Genomic DNA, 15,914 nt, shown 5'->3' with positions numbered 1-15,914 from the left:
TGAAGACAGATGCAGGGACTGGAGGGATGCTGCCACAAGCCAAGGGATGCTTGGAGCCACCAGAAGCTGGAAGAAGCAAGGAGGGATTCACCCCTAGAGACTTCAGAGGGAACACAGCTCTGCCAAAACCTTGATTCTGGACTTATTGCTTCTAGAATTGTGAGAGGATAAATTTCTGTTGGCATAAGTCACCTAGCTTGTGGTACCTTGTTAGGGCCACCCTAGGAAGTTAACATAAGGGCCAACCTCTGGGCATCCACCACATAGCAGGTCTCAGGGGCCAGTACTCATTCCAACAGGAGCTCAACTGGACTTCCCTGTTGTTACATCTCTCCCCCTGCCCATACTTCTCCCTAGACTCTGGTGGAGCCAGGCACAGCAAGGCCTAAGGGGGAGAGAGGAGGAAAGAGATGAGCTTAAGGACACACCATGCTATCCCACCTGAGCTGGAGGAAGGGCCATTGCTTTGAATGAGATATGAGATGAAAAAGAAGGCAAAAGAAAGTTCGAGTTGAGATTGGACTGGAATGTTTTTTGCAATCTGAAAATGACCAGAACAAGATCCCATCATCCACTTGGGCTTTCCCAGAACACTCAGCTCAGCTTCTCAGAAGTCTTGCATTCCTCTTCTCCAGGGACTGAAACCTAATCTGGAGCCCAAGTCACTGCAGGGAAGTGATCCAGGCTTCAAGGAATTTCAAAGCACTCTTTTAGGCAACAGCTTTGCTTGGAGGCTGGCCAAAATAGGTCACCCACTGACCAGGGCAACGCTCTGTGTTTGGGGAAATGCTTTCAGAGAGAGGAAGACTTCTGGGCCTGTGGGCTGTGGTCCAGCTGCCAGTGTCGGTAGAGCCAGCTTCCTGTTGCAGGGCTTGGGTGCCTGAGGCCGATGCTGTGGGCCTTCGTCCTGGCCGGTATGGGGAAAGTGGCTTACCCTCAAGGGTAACAGCCGGCAACAAAAACTCTCTAGTGGTTTCTAGACCAGAAGCAAGATAGTGCAGGAAATTAGGTGCTTAACCAATTATCTGAAGGATGTTGAGGACAGGGGCTCTAGACTGGGTTTCCAGAAGTGTTTGAAGAATAGCTGGGATTTGTTTAACCAGGTATGTAAGAAAAACCATCATGGAAGTGATTGTCATGAAGAAGTATATTATCCTCATAGATCCCTGGAAACAGTAGGTGCGGGACACTATGCAGGTCCACACAGGGCCAAGGTCATCAGGAGGCAGGGGGAACAAGGGAGAAATGTGGACAAAGGGAAACCATTGGAATATAAATGGTTTTCACAAGCCTGGAGGTGGCAAGTGAGAGTAATTGCAGGGGCTGACCCTAGCTGTCTGGTGCCTGGCCTTGCATATGAGAGCCTAGAGAAGTGGTTGGGGTACAGGCTCTGGAGTCACAGGTCAGACATTTGCTAGAATTTGCCAATGTCTGGGAAGGGCAATCCCTCCAGAGTCAACAAGGCCCAAGGTGTCAAAGCATCAAAAGTACAAAATAAGCCCGGCCTGCCTGGCTCAGTGGTTGAGCATCAATCTGTGAACCAGGAGATCAAGGTTCCATTTCTGGTCAGGGCACATGCCTGGGTTGCAGGCTGGATCCCCAGTGTGGGATGTGTATGAGGCAGCTGGTCAATGATTCTCTCTCATCATTGATGTTTCTATCTCTCACTGTCTCTCCCTTCCTCTCTGAAATCAATAAAAATATATTTTTTAAAAAGGAAAATATGCCGAAACCGGTTTGGCTCAGTGGATAGAGCGTCGGCCTGCGGACTCAAGGGTCCCAGGTTCGATTCCGGTCAAGGGCATGTGCCTTGGTTGCGGGCACATCCCCAGTGGGGGGTGTGCAGGAGGCAGCTGATCGATGTTTCTCTTTCATCGATGTTTCTAACTCTCTATCCCTCTCTCTTCCTCTCTGTAAAAAAATCAATAAAATATATTTTTTTTAAAAAAAAAGGAAAATAGGAGACGTGGTTAATACTCTTATTACTGCAGAATTGACCAGATGGGTGAGAAACGGCTTCTGCAATGTTCTGGAAGGTGAGGAAATGGAAAGCCACATGAGTGCGTCCAAGACAGAAAAGGGAAACAGACTGGTGCAGCCACTGTGGAGAACAGTATGGAGTTTACTCAAAAAACTAAAAGTGGAGCTCACATTTGACCCAGTGATCCCACTTCTAGGAATATATCCCAAGAAACTGGAAACACCAATCAGAAAGGATATACACACCCCTATGTTCATAGCAGCACAATTCACCATAGCTAAGATTTGGAAACAGCCTAAGTGCCCATCAGCAGATGAGTGGATTAAAAAACACTGGTGTATCTACACAATGGAATACTATGCTTCTGTAAAAAAGAAAGAACTCTTACCATTTGCAACAGCATGGATGGACATGGAGAGCATTATGCTAAGCGAAATAAACCAGTCGGAGAAAGATAAATATCACATGATCTCACTCATTTGTGGACTATAATGAACAACATAAACTGATGAACAAAAACAGATCCAGAGACAGAGAAGCATCAATCAGACTGTCAAACCTCAGAGGGAAGGTAGGGGAGGATCGGGGTAAGGGGGAGAGATCAACCAAAGGACTTGTATGCATGCATATAAGCATAACCAATGGACACAGACAACAGGGGGGTGAGGGCATGAGTGGGGGGTGGGGGGGAAATGTGGGGATAAGGACACATATGTAATACCTTAATCAATAAAGAAAAAAAAAGGGAAACAAGGTATGTATCACATTCTGAGCCAGGTTTGTGGTTAGATGCCCTGGGGCTCCAGAGAGGAGGAAGGGCATTCTCAGGACAAGAGCAGGTGCTCAGTTATTAGTAGTTTGCCCTGCCCTATTGACAGGTCAGAAGGTTATCTCTGATCTTCTCTTATTATGGGCCACTCATTTAAGACCTTCTAAGTAGTCAAGGGTCAGGTGTGCAAAATTTCTCTGGAAACCACAGGCCCAGTTGGTTGCCTTTAGCTCAAATAATGGCAGTTTTGCGGGAAATTACATTTTGAAAGAATTCCAGCTCCCTGCTGCTCGTCCAATCCTGGGAACATGATCCTTTGAACTTGCTGCTTCCCCCGAAGCCTCGAAGTCTTACCTATAAAAGTAGACATGACAGAAATGTGAGTGCAGGACGAAGGAACCGAAGCACCTACAGTCCTTTAGCGGAGTCCAGACGTGGCAGAAACCCCCCAAAACACAAACGAGTCCTACTCCTTACAACCCCGCAGACCCCTCAAACAGCCCCATGAGCTGTGGTTGCAGGATCTTGGTGAGCTGTCAATGGCCAGTCTACTAAAAAAAATAAAAGCTTATTGTCCTTTGATCAAAACAGCAGAGGGGAAATGGCCCGGTCTAGGGTGACCCCAAGGGGCTAGGAGGCTGCCTTTTGAGTGGAGGCTGAGTTCATGGATGCAGAGAAGGTTCTCGTCCACAGTTAGGGTCTGTCTTCTGCGCTGAGCAGCCACAGCCTCAGCTTTTCAAACTGGGTCAGCCCTTAACCAGGGGGCTGTTGTGTGACCCAATTAAATAGATGGAAGTAAAAGGACTTTTGCAAAGAGGAGAGAAGACGACATCAAGAGCAGTCATCTGTGCTAAAACGACAGCTCATTAATGCAGGTTTAATTAGGTGATCGTAGGAGTCTAATTTGCAGTGGTAGGAGGGTGTTCTCCTCAGGGGACCCTGTGGGACTAACTCAGGGTGGCAGGTAAGAGGCCTGGGTTTGTCTCCATCACTAGCCGGGTGTATAGGGCCGGTTGTCCAACCTCCCAGGCCTTGTTTTCCTACTTTGAAAAATGAGAGTCATTAAGCCGATTTCCTCCATTAAGCAATGGATGGGAACACAGTCCAGAAAGTATCAGGTCCCCCAAAATACCAGGGTTAGCATCGTCACATCGTGATCATTTGTTTCTCTCAGCTGGCAGTCCAGGAGAGCCCAACTTTGCCAGAGAATGGAGTTTTGTTTCTGTTTATTAATTCTTTATTGGCCACCATCTCCCAAGGACTCAAGGTAGCACATAAAGACACACGCCTAGTACAGCATCATTCCAGAAAATACCGCGGCGAGTCTCAGGGGCCATGCTCACAGGCACCACAGTGCAGTAAAGTGATTCTTTTTTGTTTTGTTCATCTTCCTGCTTCGTTTGTTGAGTTTATGAATGGAAGATAATAAGTAAGATTCCTTCGTTCAGGGAGTACACATCTCTGCAGTGTCCACAACAACCTGTTAGATAATCTCCCCCTTACGGGCACAGTCGCAAAGGCAATCATGGGAATGGCCCCCCTTCTGTGTCCATCCTCACTGACCTTCACCTTCATGACAAGGAAGCTGACACCTCAAAGGGACAGGAGCCGATTTCACTGTGATGTCAGGATGGGGCACCACCGAAGACGCGGTTGAGCGCTCCTTCAGTGGACGGCGAAAGCCACCGGTGAGAACAGCCGTGCTTCACCTCTGAACATAAAGGAGACTGAGCCCAGCCCTCCTTTTAGGGGGTCTTGTGTCCAGTCTAGACAGAATGGGGATCATTTTGTGCCCGACTGCTGTGTCCTCAGCCTGTTGGGGCCCCGGCGATGGAGGGGAGAGAGAGGGTGCTGAGTGCTGTGTCCCCCGGGCAGCACCCAGTATGTCCGATGCTCTCCATGCCTTGGCCCCTGGACAATGACTCAAGTTCAAAGCCTTTGGGGGACATATCCAGAGGACGAGTGTCAGCAGGACCTGGTGGAGCATTTGCAATGACTGTGCGTGAAAAGACACCGGGAAAATGTGTCCTCCAGGAGAGAAAGATCGCAGGGACACAGTCTCAACATGAGCACAGCTGGAGAAACAGCGCCAAGCCAGGCGAACAGCCCTGCGGGGGGGTCAGCCTGTGGGTGGAGAAATGCACTCTGGGAGGAAAGGCTGCTGGAAGCTGGGCCTGGGAAACGCCTGCCCGAGGGAGGATAACTCTCTGCTATGGGCAGAATGTGTGTGCCCTTCCCCGAGGGCCCCCCCCCCGTCCCCCCCCCCCCCCCGTGTATATGTTGAAATCTGTTAGTACACACAGACCCAAGAACAGACCCCTGGCCTGAAACTCTACCTCCAAAAGCAGAGGGCAGGGAAAGACGGGAGAAAGAGGCGGGGCGCTCCGTTCTGGTAATTGACCGAGTTTATTAGGGAAACTTACATACAAGGCACACCTTGGGCAGCTGCAGGATGAAATGGGTGTCTGCACCTCTTGACCAGAGCCGAGGAATAAGGTAAAGGGTCGGGGGCGGGTCGGGGGCAGTTCTGGGTATTAGTACGTGGATGCTACCAGGTGCACAAAATTACTTGACTGGTTTGACCAGGTCAGGACACTGGCCTGTTCCAGGATCCAGCACAGTGGGAGGCTGAGAAGGGGACTGGTTTATATCAGGAGGAGCATTGATTACGATCAGATACTCACCCAGCAGCTGCTGGAAAACACCCTGCTCACTCTCTCCCAGCAGCTTGAACTGCTGGTTTCTGCCTGAATGAAGCTCCTTCGCAGCTCACGTTATCTATCACCTCTTTTTTTGTTTCTTTCTTTCTTTTTAAAATATATTTTGATTGATTTCAGAGAGGGAGATAGAAACATCAATGATGAGAGAGAATCATTGATCAGCTGCCTCCTGCGCGCACTACACTGCGGATGGAGCCTGCAACCCGGGCATGTGCCCTCGCCGGGAATCGAACCGTGACCTCCTGGTTCATAGGTCAACACTCAACCACTGAGCCACACTGGCCAGGAATGTATCACCTCTCAGAGGCCTCCCTGACCGGCCAGTTTCAGGAAAGCATCACGTCCCTATTATATTACCTTGTTCTCTCCACAGCATCCATCAACCTCCTCAAACCTCAACTGCTCACAACGTGTAATCTCTGGTTTCTCCACTGTAATATGTTTCTAAAGAGAAGAACCCTGCCTGCCTTGTCTGCTCCGTCTCAGGATCCTAGAGCAGAGGTCACGCTCTGAGAGCCACAGGAATTCCCACAAAGGGTGCTGGTGCTCACCTGCGCCACCTAGTGGACTGTGTCCTTTCCTCGGTCCTCAACTTGGCTTGGTGATCAGAGCTTTGGAGCATCATGTGGTACCTGGACCCAGTGCTCTGGGGGCTCTGCATGGCTAGGCTGGAAGGTTCCACAGCTGTGGGAGGGGTGGAGCCTCGAGGGTACAGTGGGCGGAGCGCTGGGGTTTGAGGACATCTGGAAGCCCCCGGTTCTGTCCAGTTGCCTGGCCTTGAGCAAACGACATCAGTCAGAAGCAGAATTTGGTCCCAAATTCTATTTTCGTCTCTCCAGTCTTTCCTGGGAGAAGCAGATGGAGCTGTTTTTGGCCCTCCAAATTCTCAGGTCCAGATCGGGGCCAGCGGTTCTCAAACTTGAACATGCGTGCGAGTCCCCTGGAGGGCCGTAAACACAGGTGGTCGGGCCCCCTCCCAGTTTCTGACTCAGCAGGTCTGCATGCGTAACGTGTTCCAGATGTTGGGCTGCTGCTGGTTCAGGGACCACACTGTGAGGACCACTGAACTAGGCTCTGAGGCTTCAGGCGTAAAGTGTGTAGACACTTTATAATTCACACAGTCCTTTTTTCCATTTAGCCTCTCACTTGGTAGTTACTGCAATCCAACTTCAGATCCCACTTACGCTCCCCATTGCCTATGGGATCGAGCCCAGGATTCTTGGTAAGGCATTAAAAGCTCTCCAAGATCTGGCCCCTGCCTCCTCCTCCAGTTTCCCAGGAACAAAGCTATCCCTTCAAGTGTTCTCAGCATGAGGGTTGGCACTTGCCAGGCACTCAGACACGTACCAGGAGAGGAGGAAGTCCGGTGCTGCTCTTTGTACATCCGAAGTCCTTTTGCCTCCATGTCTCTGTGCTGGCGGGCTATACTCATCTGCTCTGTGACTGTGCACCCCACTTTCCCGAGGAAGAAGGGGCAAGGCATGGCTGTTCCGTAGAGTTATCTGATCAAAGAGGACTGTGCCACTGATGAGCATGCTCAATGTTCAGCTTAAGACGGACCAGGGTGCCGGGAGGCTGACCACATAGTAATCTTTTATCTTTTTCCCTAAAAACAATAGTAAACGTGAACCCAAGAGTATTTCAGAAGCACGTGTTTTAGAGAGTCAGGTCTAAACCTCACTCCTTCTGTGAAGTTCTCTCACTGGGCCCTTTCAGAGTCCCTGGCGTATGGGTGTGGGCTGTCATAGCCCCCTACAATTTGTGGCTTGGAAACGAAGGCATGCATTGCTCTCTCGCTGCAGGCAGAGCTGTGTGAAAGGCTCTGCAGTGGCCTCCCTGGACCCAGGTTCCTTCCCTGGGTGCTGAGAGCGCCAAGCATTTGTCTGCGTGGCTGGCCGAGGGCACACCTCTGGGTTCCAGCTGATGGGAAGCAGAGAGAAGGTGGAAGGGACCTGGAATGGTATATACCCCTTCAACTTCCATCCCTCGCTAAGGATTAGTCCCTTGGCCACGTGGAATAGCAGGACGGACTCGGGAAAGCAGTCCCCAATTGGACAGCTCAATGCCCAGCTAGCACTGTCTGTATGGATAACTAGGGTCTTCAGTAAAGGAGCATTTTATTTCTTTGTACTTTATAGAGGCAGTTGAAACTGCTATTCAATTATCTTATTTTAAGCAAATTCAATAGGAAAAAAATAAGACTTAACTTACATAAAAATGTTAAACAGCTGGATTTACTTCAGAATGAAACCAAGCGGAGATCACCTGGGCTTAGCTGTCTCCAGCACACTAGTTCACTGACACGTTTGCTATGGACCTCCCCCAGGAGGGCAGGGGCTTTGTCCACTGCTGATCAGGGGCTTTGTCCACTGCTGATCACAGCATCCAATAGTCCTGACACATAGGCGATTAAGAAATCTCCACTGAAAGAAAAAATAAAGCTGAGACATTTCACAATGCAGTGATTTTAAATTATTTTGTGATGTGTGTGCTCTGCTGAGTCACTGAGAGCAGAAGGAACGTTTTTGAGGATCTAATGATAACAAGGTTCTTCCATGTGTAAAGAGTATAACATCCACATACTAGACAAGATACCAAAGTACCAAGTACCAAGATCTGGACAAGCTCCTAAATGACCCTATGTTACATTTCAACTCCAAAGGAAAACTGATAAGAGTCTGACCTATGTTGTGGCTGAGATTATTTTAAAAACCAAAGTAGTCTTTTTTTAAAAAAAATATTTTTATTGATTTCAGAGAGGAAGGGTGAGGGAGAGATAGAAACATCAATGATGAGAAATAATCATTGATCGGCTGCCTCCTGCACGCCCCCTACTGGGTAGGAATCGAGGTGGTAACCCGGGGATGTGCCTTGGGAATTGAACCATGACTTCCTGGTTCATAGGTTGATGCTCAACCACTGAGACATGTCGGCAGACCCAAAGTCCTGTGTTGAGCTTAACTCCCAGATGTGAAAAGCATATTGTGTAACATTCAAAACACTTGTAAAATGCAGGTCCCTTCATGTACTGACAGGTAATAAATGGTCTATGATCGAGACTCAGCCTTTTGTTTCCTAAAGACAAGATTCAAACATTTTGCCACCATTGTGACCAAAAGAATAATTCAAATGAGAGAGTCCTGCCACTTGTAAATTAGAAATAAATTCTTACAGAATGGGAAATATAACAGTAAACATCATGAAAATAAATTCAGTGACCTTTTTAAAAAAGATTACAAAATTGAATTTATTGAGTTTCACACAAGATGCACTTATAAAATTAGTACTGAATGCCATTTTGACAGAAGAAATGAACATCATTCCGAACTCCCAATATATCCTGCAGAGGAAATTAAAATCTTGCGGAATTGACAGCACAGTAACAGAAAAATTCGAGCTAAAGTGAAAGATACACCCCTGTCATATTCTTGCTCTGATTAGGGCTCTGTTTGGCAAAGTTTTCCCCAAAACTATTCCTATTCATTGTGGACACTGTTCTTTTTGGTGGAGAAGAGGAGAATAAAACGTAATTTTAAAATGGTGCTTCATTGAAACACACAGAAAGCAACTTAAAAGTCTTTTCATTTTTAACATGAAGTACTTTGCAGTCTCACAAAAGCATTTCTGTACAGTTTCCTTTTATCCCATGTGAACATTAACCTTCAAATTTCTTCACTTAATGCAAAACATTAAAATTCACTTGTATGTCAAATGAAAAGCCAAAGCATTCAAGCTAGCTTTACGTTTCACCCAGGAACCAGACAAACCCCCTAAAATTTACCTCTGCACATCCTGTGCCTGAAATAGCAGCACAGGAGCCGAACTTCAGAATGAAAAGGTCAAAGGAAAGAACAGTGACATTTGGACACTGAAATGAGAGGTTGCAGAATTCTTATAAAGATGCAGGAAGGTTTCTCAAGCTAAAATGTGGTGGGAAACAGCTTGTCCTATGAGGCAGGCCACAAACTAATAAGCAAGCAGAAATGGACTCTTGACCTCAACCCAAAAGCACCTTTTGGTTGCTGTTCCTAACATCTACACACAAACTCGTCCCCACACCCAGTCAGCCACCCACACCCCACTGGCTTCCACCCCCAGCGCAGGCACACCGGGCAGTGCCGCCCCCACAGGCGCTCCCACAGGACACAGACCGGCCCCAGGCACAGGCACAGGCACTACAGACAGAAAGGCTAATGCACTTTATAAGCCTGAGCAGGACGGCTGCTCAATCCACTTATTTCCTTTAAAACTGTTACTTAAAAATCTCAGTTACGGGTTGACACCTTTGAATTTTGTACAGTTCTTTAGCCAATTCAACACCAAATCCTTTTATCTGTAACAACTGATGAAGCAATTAGTTTTAAAGTGAAACCAGTTATCTGTACATTAAAGTTACCCCTGCTCTGCTTTTTTTCAGTATAAAAAGTACATCTTTGTAATGTAATTTCTATTTCACCCACTGCAATTAAACAATACACGGCTCACATTTTGCTTTAAAGAGTAAACTGAAAAATTATAAAACATCGTCTCAGTGATGCATAACCTTCATTAGTTAATATTTTTTAAATAGACAAACTGGCTACTCTTCATCATGTCTTATTTAAGGTAGCCTTTTATTCTGATTAATTCAGATACATCTTTCAGGATTATTCTGTGGTGAGAATGTTTATCTCGACTTAAGTGTAATTACTTTTTTAAATGCTTTGGCAGATGAAGCAGTTTGAAACTGTCTGTGGAACTAGTATGGGGCAGGGCAGGTAACGTCGCGGGGAAAGCTTCCGCCTTCCAGGTAGATCCCTTACACTGCAGAGGCCGGAGGCCAGAGCCGATGTTCCGGAAGCACAGACAGACCGAGCTGAAGTGATTCGAGGTTGTTCCCATCAGGCCGGAGTGACCGCTGCTTCTCTGGGAAGAGGGGCTCCCCACGCCATCCAGGCTGGAGGTCACTGCTGTTCCGTGACCTGACCTTCAACCAGGCCACATTACTGGAAGAAAGCTACTCAGATTTGCTTTCTGTTAATAATTTAAGTTTTAAATAAATATATAAGTGCCACGTTTTGCATCTGTCCGCCCCGGCGGCACCGTGGCTGCCCCAGGCCTCGGCGCTGGGCACAGGGAGCCGCAGAATTCAGTCAATTCGGTTTCCGCAAATTGTGAACCTGTCTATGTCCAACAGATCTTTCTTTGCGGACCTGTGCTTTAGTTCAGAGTTTTCCTGCGTTATGTCCTTCTCTTCACCGTCTGGAGTTGTCAGGAACTGGTCGGAATTGCTTGTCACAAGCAATGGTATGACATTTTCCTTCTGATGGCTAGGCTGGCTGGTGACAGAGGCGGACAGGGTTTCCTCTGTGGAAAAACAGGGCCTTTAGTTAGAAAAGGATTTCCTTCAAACGTACACTATAGATGAGCTTACCAATATCGTAGTACTGTACAAAAGTGTAATGATAACCAAACAGCACATTGCAGAAGCAGCCATCTATATATATAAAAGGCTAATATGCTAAGTGTCCCTCCCACTGTCCAACCGGTCGCTATGACATGCACTGACCACCAGAGGGCAGATGCTCAACGCAGGAGCTGCCAAGCTGCAGTGACTTGGCAGCAGCGGTTCTCAGGTGACTCACCCTGAAACCAGAGAGGAGGGAGCCTGATTCCTCACGGAGCCAAGTGATTCTACCTTTGGCCGTGGGTTATGTTGTTGCTGGGGCACTGTCGGCCCGAATCTGGTTTACTGCACACTTGCATTTGCGTTTCACACCCTGTATGACAGCAACTTTGCAGAGTGCCCTCTCGCACGCTGGGACCCCTCGGGGGATGTCAGAGAGTTGGTTTTGGCCCGATCCCGCAGGCCAGGCCAAGGGACCACACCTGCTGGAGGGACCCCACTCACTGTGCAGACACCGGGAAAGGACCGTGGTAGGTTGGCCGCAGGGCGTGTCTGGCCCATCTCGCACAGTCCTGCCCCACTGGCCACCTTATTAATTTCCTTTCAATGTGCATGAATCCATGCACCGGGTCACTAGTAATGTATAACGGAACGCAGAGGCCACACCATTTCTGTTTGCTAACCTGTGTAACAGGTGCTCACTGATGATCTACTGAACATAATAACTCAGAGCACTGCATGGGGTGCATCTGTGATGAGATCTAAACAGAAACATTAGCAATAACAACTAATAAAACGAAGTCAAACCCTGAAAGCACTGCTGAACGTTGGAGGGCAGTGATTTGTTACAGGGAGAGAGAAGACAATAACTCCTGAAGATGATGCAGAGAAGCAATGAGAAGGCCCCACCTACCTTGAGAGGGTTTGCACTTGCTCTGTGGTTTACTGGACGGTTTGCCGGGAGTGCTGGCGGGGGGAGGGTCAAACAGCTTCTCTTCCATTTTGGCTTCCTTCACATATTGGCATGATTTTCCCAGCAGGACAATGCTATTCAGTACTTTCAGGGATATCAACCTAAACGCAGAAAAGACAAACGACCACTGCTGGAACTCATCTCAATCACGGGACATGCCACCCACCACCAGGTGAACAGAGGACCCGGGAGTTGGAGGCCCGAGTCTGAGACATCCCACACCGAGGGCCTAGCGCCACGCCCAGGTTTCCCTATCACGGGGGAACCTAGGATAAATGCCTACTTCTCATGTAAGAAGAAGTCATATCATTTAAAAGTTATACCTTCTGACTAACATTTATTTTCTTCCTATATCACTTAGAAACTTCACCTTCCAAATGATTTAATTTTTTTCTCTTACTACAAAACAAATACATTTAGTAGCTACAGATGAACAACAACAACAACAAAAAATATACATATATATAAAATAACATAGCTCCACACTCTAGCGTTGATCCCTGGGAAACCTGCCGCATCCCTTTCACCATGCTGCTGTGCGTACACATCGATTTGTACTTTTTCGCTGTTTGGAATGGGGCTACGAAGCAGGAGGGGCTGGAGTTTGGAGTCAGAGCACAGACCTGGGGCCCAAGAGTTTGAGTTCACACCTGACTCCACTGCCTAGAGCTGCGTGGACCTGAGTCTCTCAACCTGTCAGTCCACAGAGGAGATGACTTTGATGAGGTGCTCAGAGCAGCGCCAGGCACACAGAAACTTCAACCAATCCTGTTATTTCATTATCATCATCGTTGTTTTACATATTTTCCCTATCAGTTAATGTTCCACAGGGACACTACTTTAACGGACCTGATTATTGTGCTGTAAGGGTTATCATAGAACAAAGCCCCCTCAAAGCCCCTAGTTTCTGGATATTTAGATTATTTTAAGTATTTTTCTTCTATTAAAAAGTTCCTGATTAAGAAAACTTATGTTAAATCTGTATTTCCTCAAAATAAATTCCTAGACAGCTATAACTACAGAAGTCAGATTTCTACACCAAAGGTATATAACATTTTCAGGTACTTGATACAAATCTGGCAAAAAATCTGAAAAAACAAAACAAACACAAAAAACCCCTCTTCCTATTGGAATCTCCTCACATACGGGGCCTTAAATGGCCCAGCACCCAGGACATCATTGCCCTGTGAAGGGAGTGAGGAAGTGGCTGCTATTTCTGACGTCTTAGATGAAACCTGGCCACGACAGGAGGTCACAGGCCGGGGGGCAAGTGTGAGGCGGGGCCTGGCAGGCCCATGTGGACTCTACACCAGGAGAGAATGCTCCCACCTCGGGCCTCACAGCTCCTTGGCCAGCTGCCTAGGGGACGTCTAACTTATGAGATCCGAACCAGAACTCTTGATTCCAGCCCTAACCCTCCAAACACAAAACAAAACAAACCCACATATATATGTCACAGGCTTCCCCGTCACAGTAAGTGGCAATTCCATAGCCCTAATTGCTTGGGCTCCAAACTCTGTACTCACATTTGATTCTTTTCATCCCCCTCCCGCCGCACATCCCATCAATCCCTCCACCAGTCCTGTCCAGCTCCACTTGCAAAATATGCCCCTAGCTGACAAATCCCCCACTCAATTCCAGCTACAGCCACCGGCCCAGAAAGGACAGTAACAGTTACCTCCTGACCCAGCCGGCTTTTGCTTCTCCTCTCGTCACCCTCCAGTCCCCTCTCTGCCCGGCAGCCAGGGTGGTCCTGGCAAGAAGCCAAGGGAAGTGGCGCTTTCTTCTGCACAGGACCTTCCAGGGGCTCTCCCTCCCGTAGAGCTGAGGCTCGGGCCCTGCCAGGGCTGCCGCGTCCTCTCCGTGTGCTCCTGGCTTCAGGCCTGCACTGTGTCCCCTCTCTGAGCCTGCCTGGCCTTCCCCTTACTCCACCCGCCTGCACAGAGAGGCCCCCGCTCTCTCTCCAGGGCAGCCACCTCTGCGGCTCTCCGTCCAGACACTGCCATGCTTTTCTTCCTGGCGCTTGCCAATGGTCACTGCACAGCAATCTGTCTTTCTGGTGGTTGCCTACTTCCCCTCTGGAACTTAGGACACAAAGGCAGGTCCTTGTGTTCTTTTTGGCTGGTCCCTAGACCAGCACTGGGAGCAGCTGCGAGTGCTGCTCACTGAGGAGCGCTGAGCAGAGGACCCATGAGGGCAGGGCTGCGAGCTGCCCAAAGCTCAGTGAGAACAGTCTGGAAGCATGTTCCTGACTCATGATGCTCCTGAGACAATGACAAGTGACAGATGCTGTGCTCCTGCAGCAGGAGCTTCCGGGCACCTGCCATGTGCCAGGCACCGGGCAGGGAAAGGCAGGAGACACACGTGGGAAACCAGGAATAACACAGCTGTCTCTGGGAAGCAGACCTCAGCCCAGGGGACGGATCTAGGGCTGAGGTTACTACTGTCCTGCTTGGTCTCTCCCCCTTTTCTCCTCGAGATACTCAGTTCTGACTGTCTCCCAGACGGACACTCACAGCATAACTCCTCGTGCTCCACTGAAGCCAGTGCAGGGTCCCTTTCTTTCTGGATAAGTAAACCTAAAGCTGGGCTGGGCTGCTTTATCATAAATTCACTTCTTGAGAAAACTAACAGAGACAAAAACTTCTCTTTATATTGTTATTTTCTTACCATTTCTCTTCCCCAACCAGAGTGTAAGCCATGCAAGACCAACAAATTTGCAAATAAAAATTCAGCCAGTCACAGGCAGAGCAACTACATTTCTGCATCTTCTGTAGGTTCCTATGACATAGGCCTCGAGTATGCTAAACCAGTGGTCGGCAAACTCATTAGTCAACAGTCAAATATCAACAGTACAACGATTGAAATTTCTTCTGAGAGCCGAAAACCAACTTCTGCGCATGGACCACGAAGTTTCAATTGCACTGTACGTGCGTGTCCGCATGTGGTACTTTGTGGAAGAGCCACACTCAAGGGGCCAAAGAGCCGTATGTGGCTCGTGAGCCGCAGTTTGCTGACCACTGTGCTAAACCATTATTAACGTGGCAAATACAATAGAAATTCAAAGAGGTTTTTGTACATAGAGAAATGTCTGAATGCAATGGCAGATTTCATTTTAAAATATGGGAAAAACTTAACTTGTAAGTAAAAAGAGCTTTAAGTAAATGATTTCACTAAAGATTAAAATAAAATCTAAAGTGCTATTAATACTACTAGCAAATAGCGATTTAATTGAACCAGAGCTTAACTGAGTCACAAACATATTGGAGGTACAAGCTGTTATGGGGGCCCAAGACAGTTAGAATAGTGTAGTATGACTTGATTATATCTTGCATTTATGCTTTACTGTATAACCAAAAACATATTCAAGAATAGTTCATCTTACCCAAAATAGAAGAGAATGACACAGGCATAGGACAGGATTCCTTGAACTTTAATTGAGCTTGTTACAACTCTGATGAGCTAGCCAGAGAAACAGACCAAAACAACAAAAACACACAGAGAAAACACACAACCATAGAGTTATTAGTTCATATTTAAATAAAGTAATCTATGCTGATGTTAACACTTTAGGCACACACCTGTGGCCTGTCTAAATCCAAACAGGCAGTTCTAGATCTGTCGATTTCTAACAAACTGTGGCAGCTTCTGAAACCTTTTCTGGTAGATTTGGGTGGTTCAGGCAAATCTAGGATGCCCGTAGCTAATGCCAACCGTTGACACTGTGCCTAATTCATAAATGACATGTTTTCCTGGCCCTAATAGAGAAGCAAATCAGGTGATTTTTAACATGAAAAATTATTCTGAAAAATACAAATGGATTCATCATGCTGTTTGTGTCCCTGCTACAGCTAGATCCATTGAGAGGGCATTTCCATTTTTCTTGCTTTTTTTGTCCTTTGTCCTCTGACTCTTTTTAAGAATCCTCAAAGACTCTCAGGGATCACAGAGAAAAGGGAACCTTAAAAGAACTAAATACTATTGCAAAATCAACTATGTAAAGATTGAAAATTTTCTGTCTCTTTTGGATAGCTGTGGTTAAACACCCATTTTCTTTTTTATCTCACAGAAATACAGCAGTAAAA

The 15,914-nt window shown here is 47.3% G+C and overlaps 1 protein-coding gene across 1 annotated transcript in view; it reads right to left on the bottom strand.

Moving 5' to 3' along the window:
• Positions 1–7,943: 7,943 nt before the first annotated feature.
• TAPT1 (transmembrane anterior posterior transformation 1) overlaps positions 7,944–15,914 on the bottom strand; it is a 59,048-nt gene continuing 51,077 nt past the window's right edge. Inside the window, exons 12-14 of the mRNA XM_079773550.1 lie at positions 15,215–15,291; positions 11,770–11,930; positions 7,944–10,816 (exon numbers count right to left, since the gene is read on the bottom strand). Of these exons, the coding sequence (XP_079629676.1) occupies positions 10,599–10,816; positions 11,770–11,930; positions 15,215–15,291 (456 nt within the window). The 3' untranslated portion in view covers positions 7,944–10,598. The remainder of the gene's footprint in view (positions 10,817–11,769; positions 11,931–15,214; positions 15,292–15,914) is intronic.

Source organism: Cnephaeus nilssonii, assembly GCF_951640355.1.
Source record: "Cnephaeus nilssonii genome assembly, chromosome: 1".
Classification (NCBI taxonomy): domain Eukaryota; kingdom Metazoa; phylum Chordata; class Mammalia; order Chiroptera; family Vespertilionidae; genus Cnephaeus; species Cnephaeus nilssonii.
This window is presented reverse-complemented; position numbering and strand designations above follow the sequence as displayed.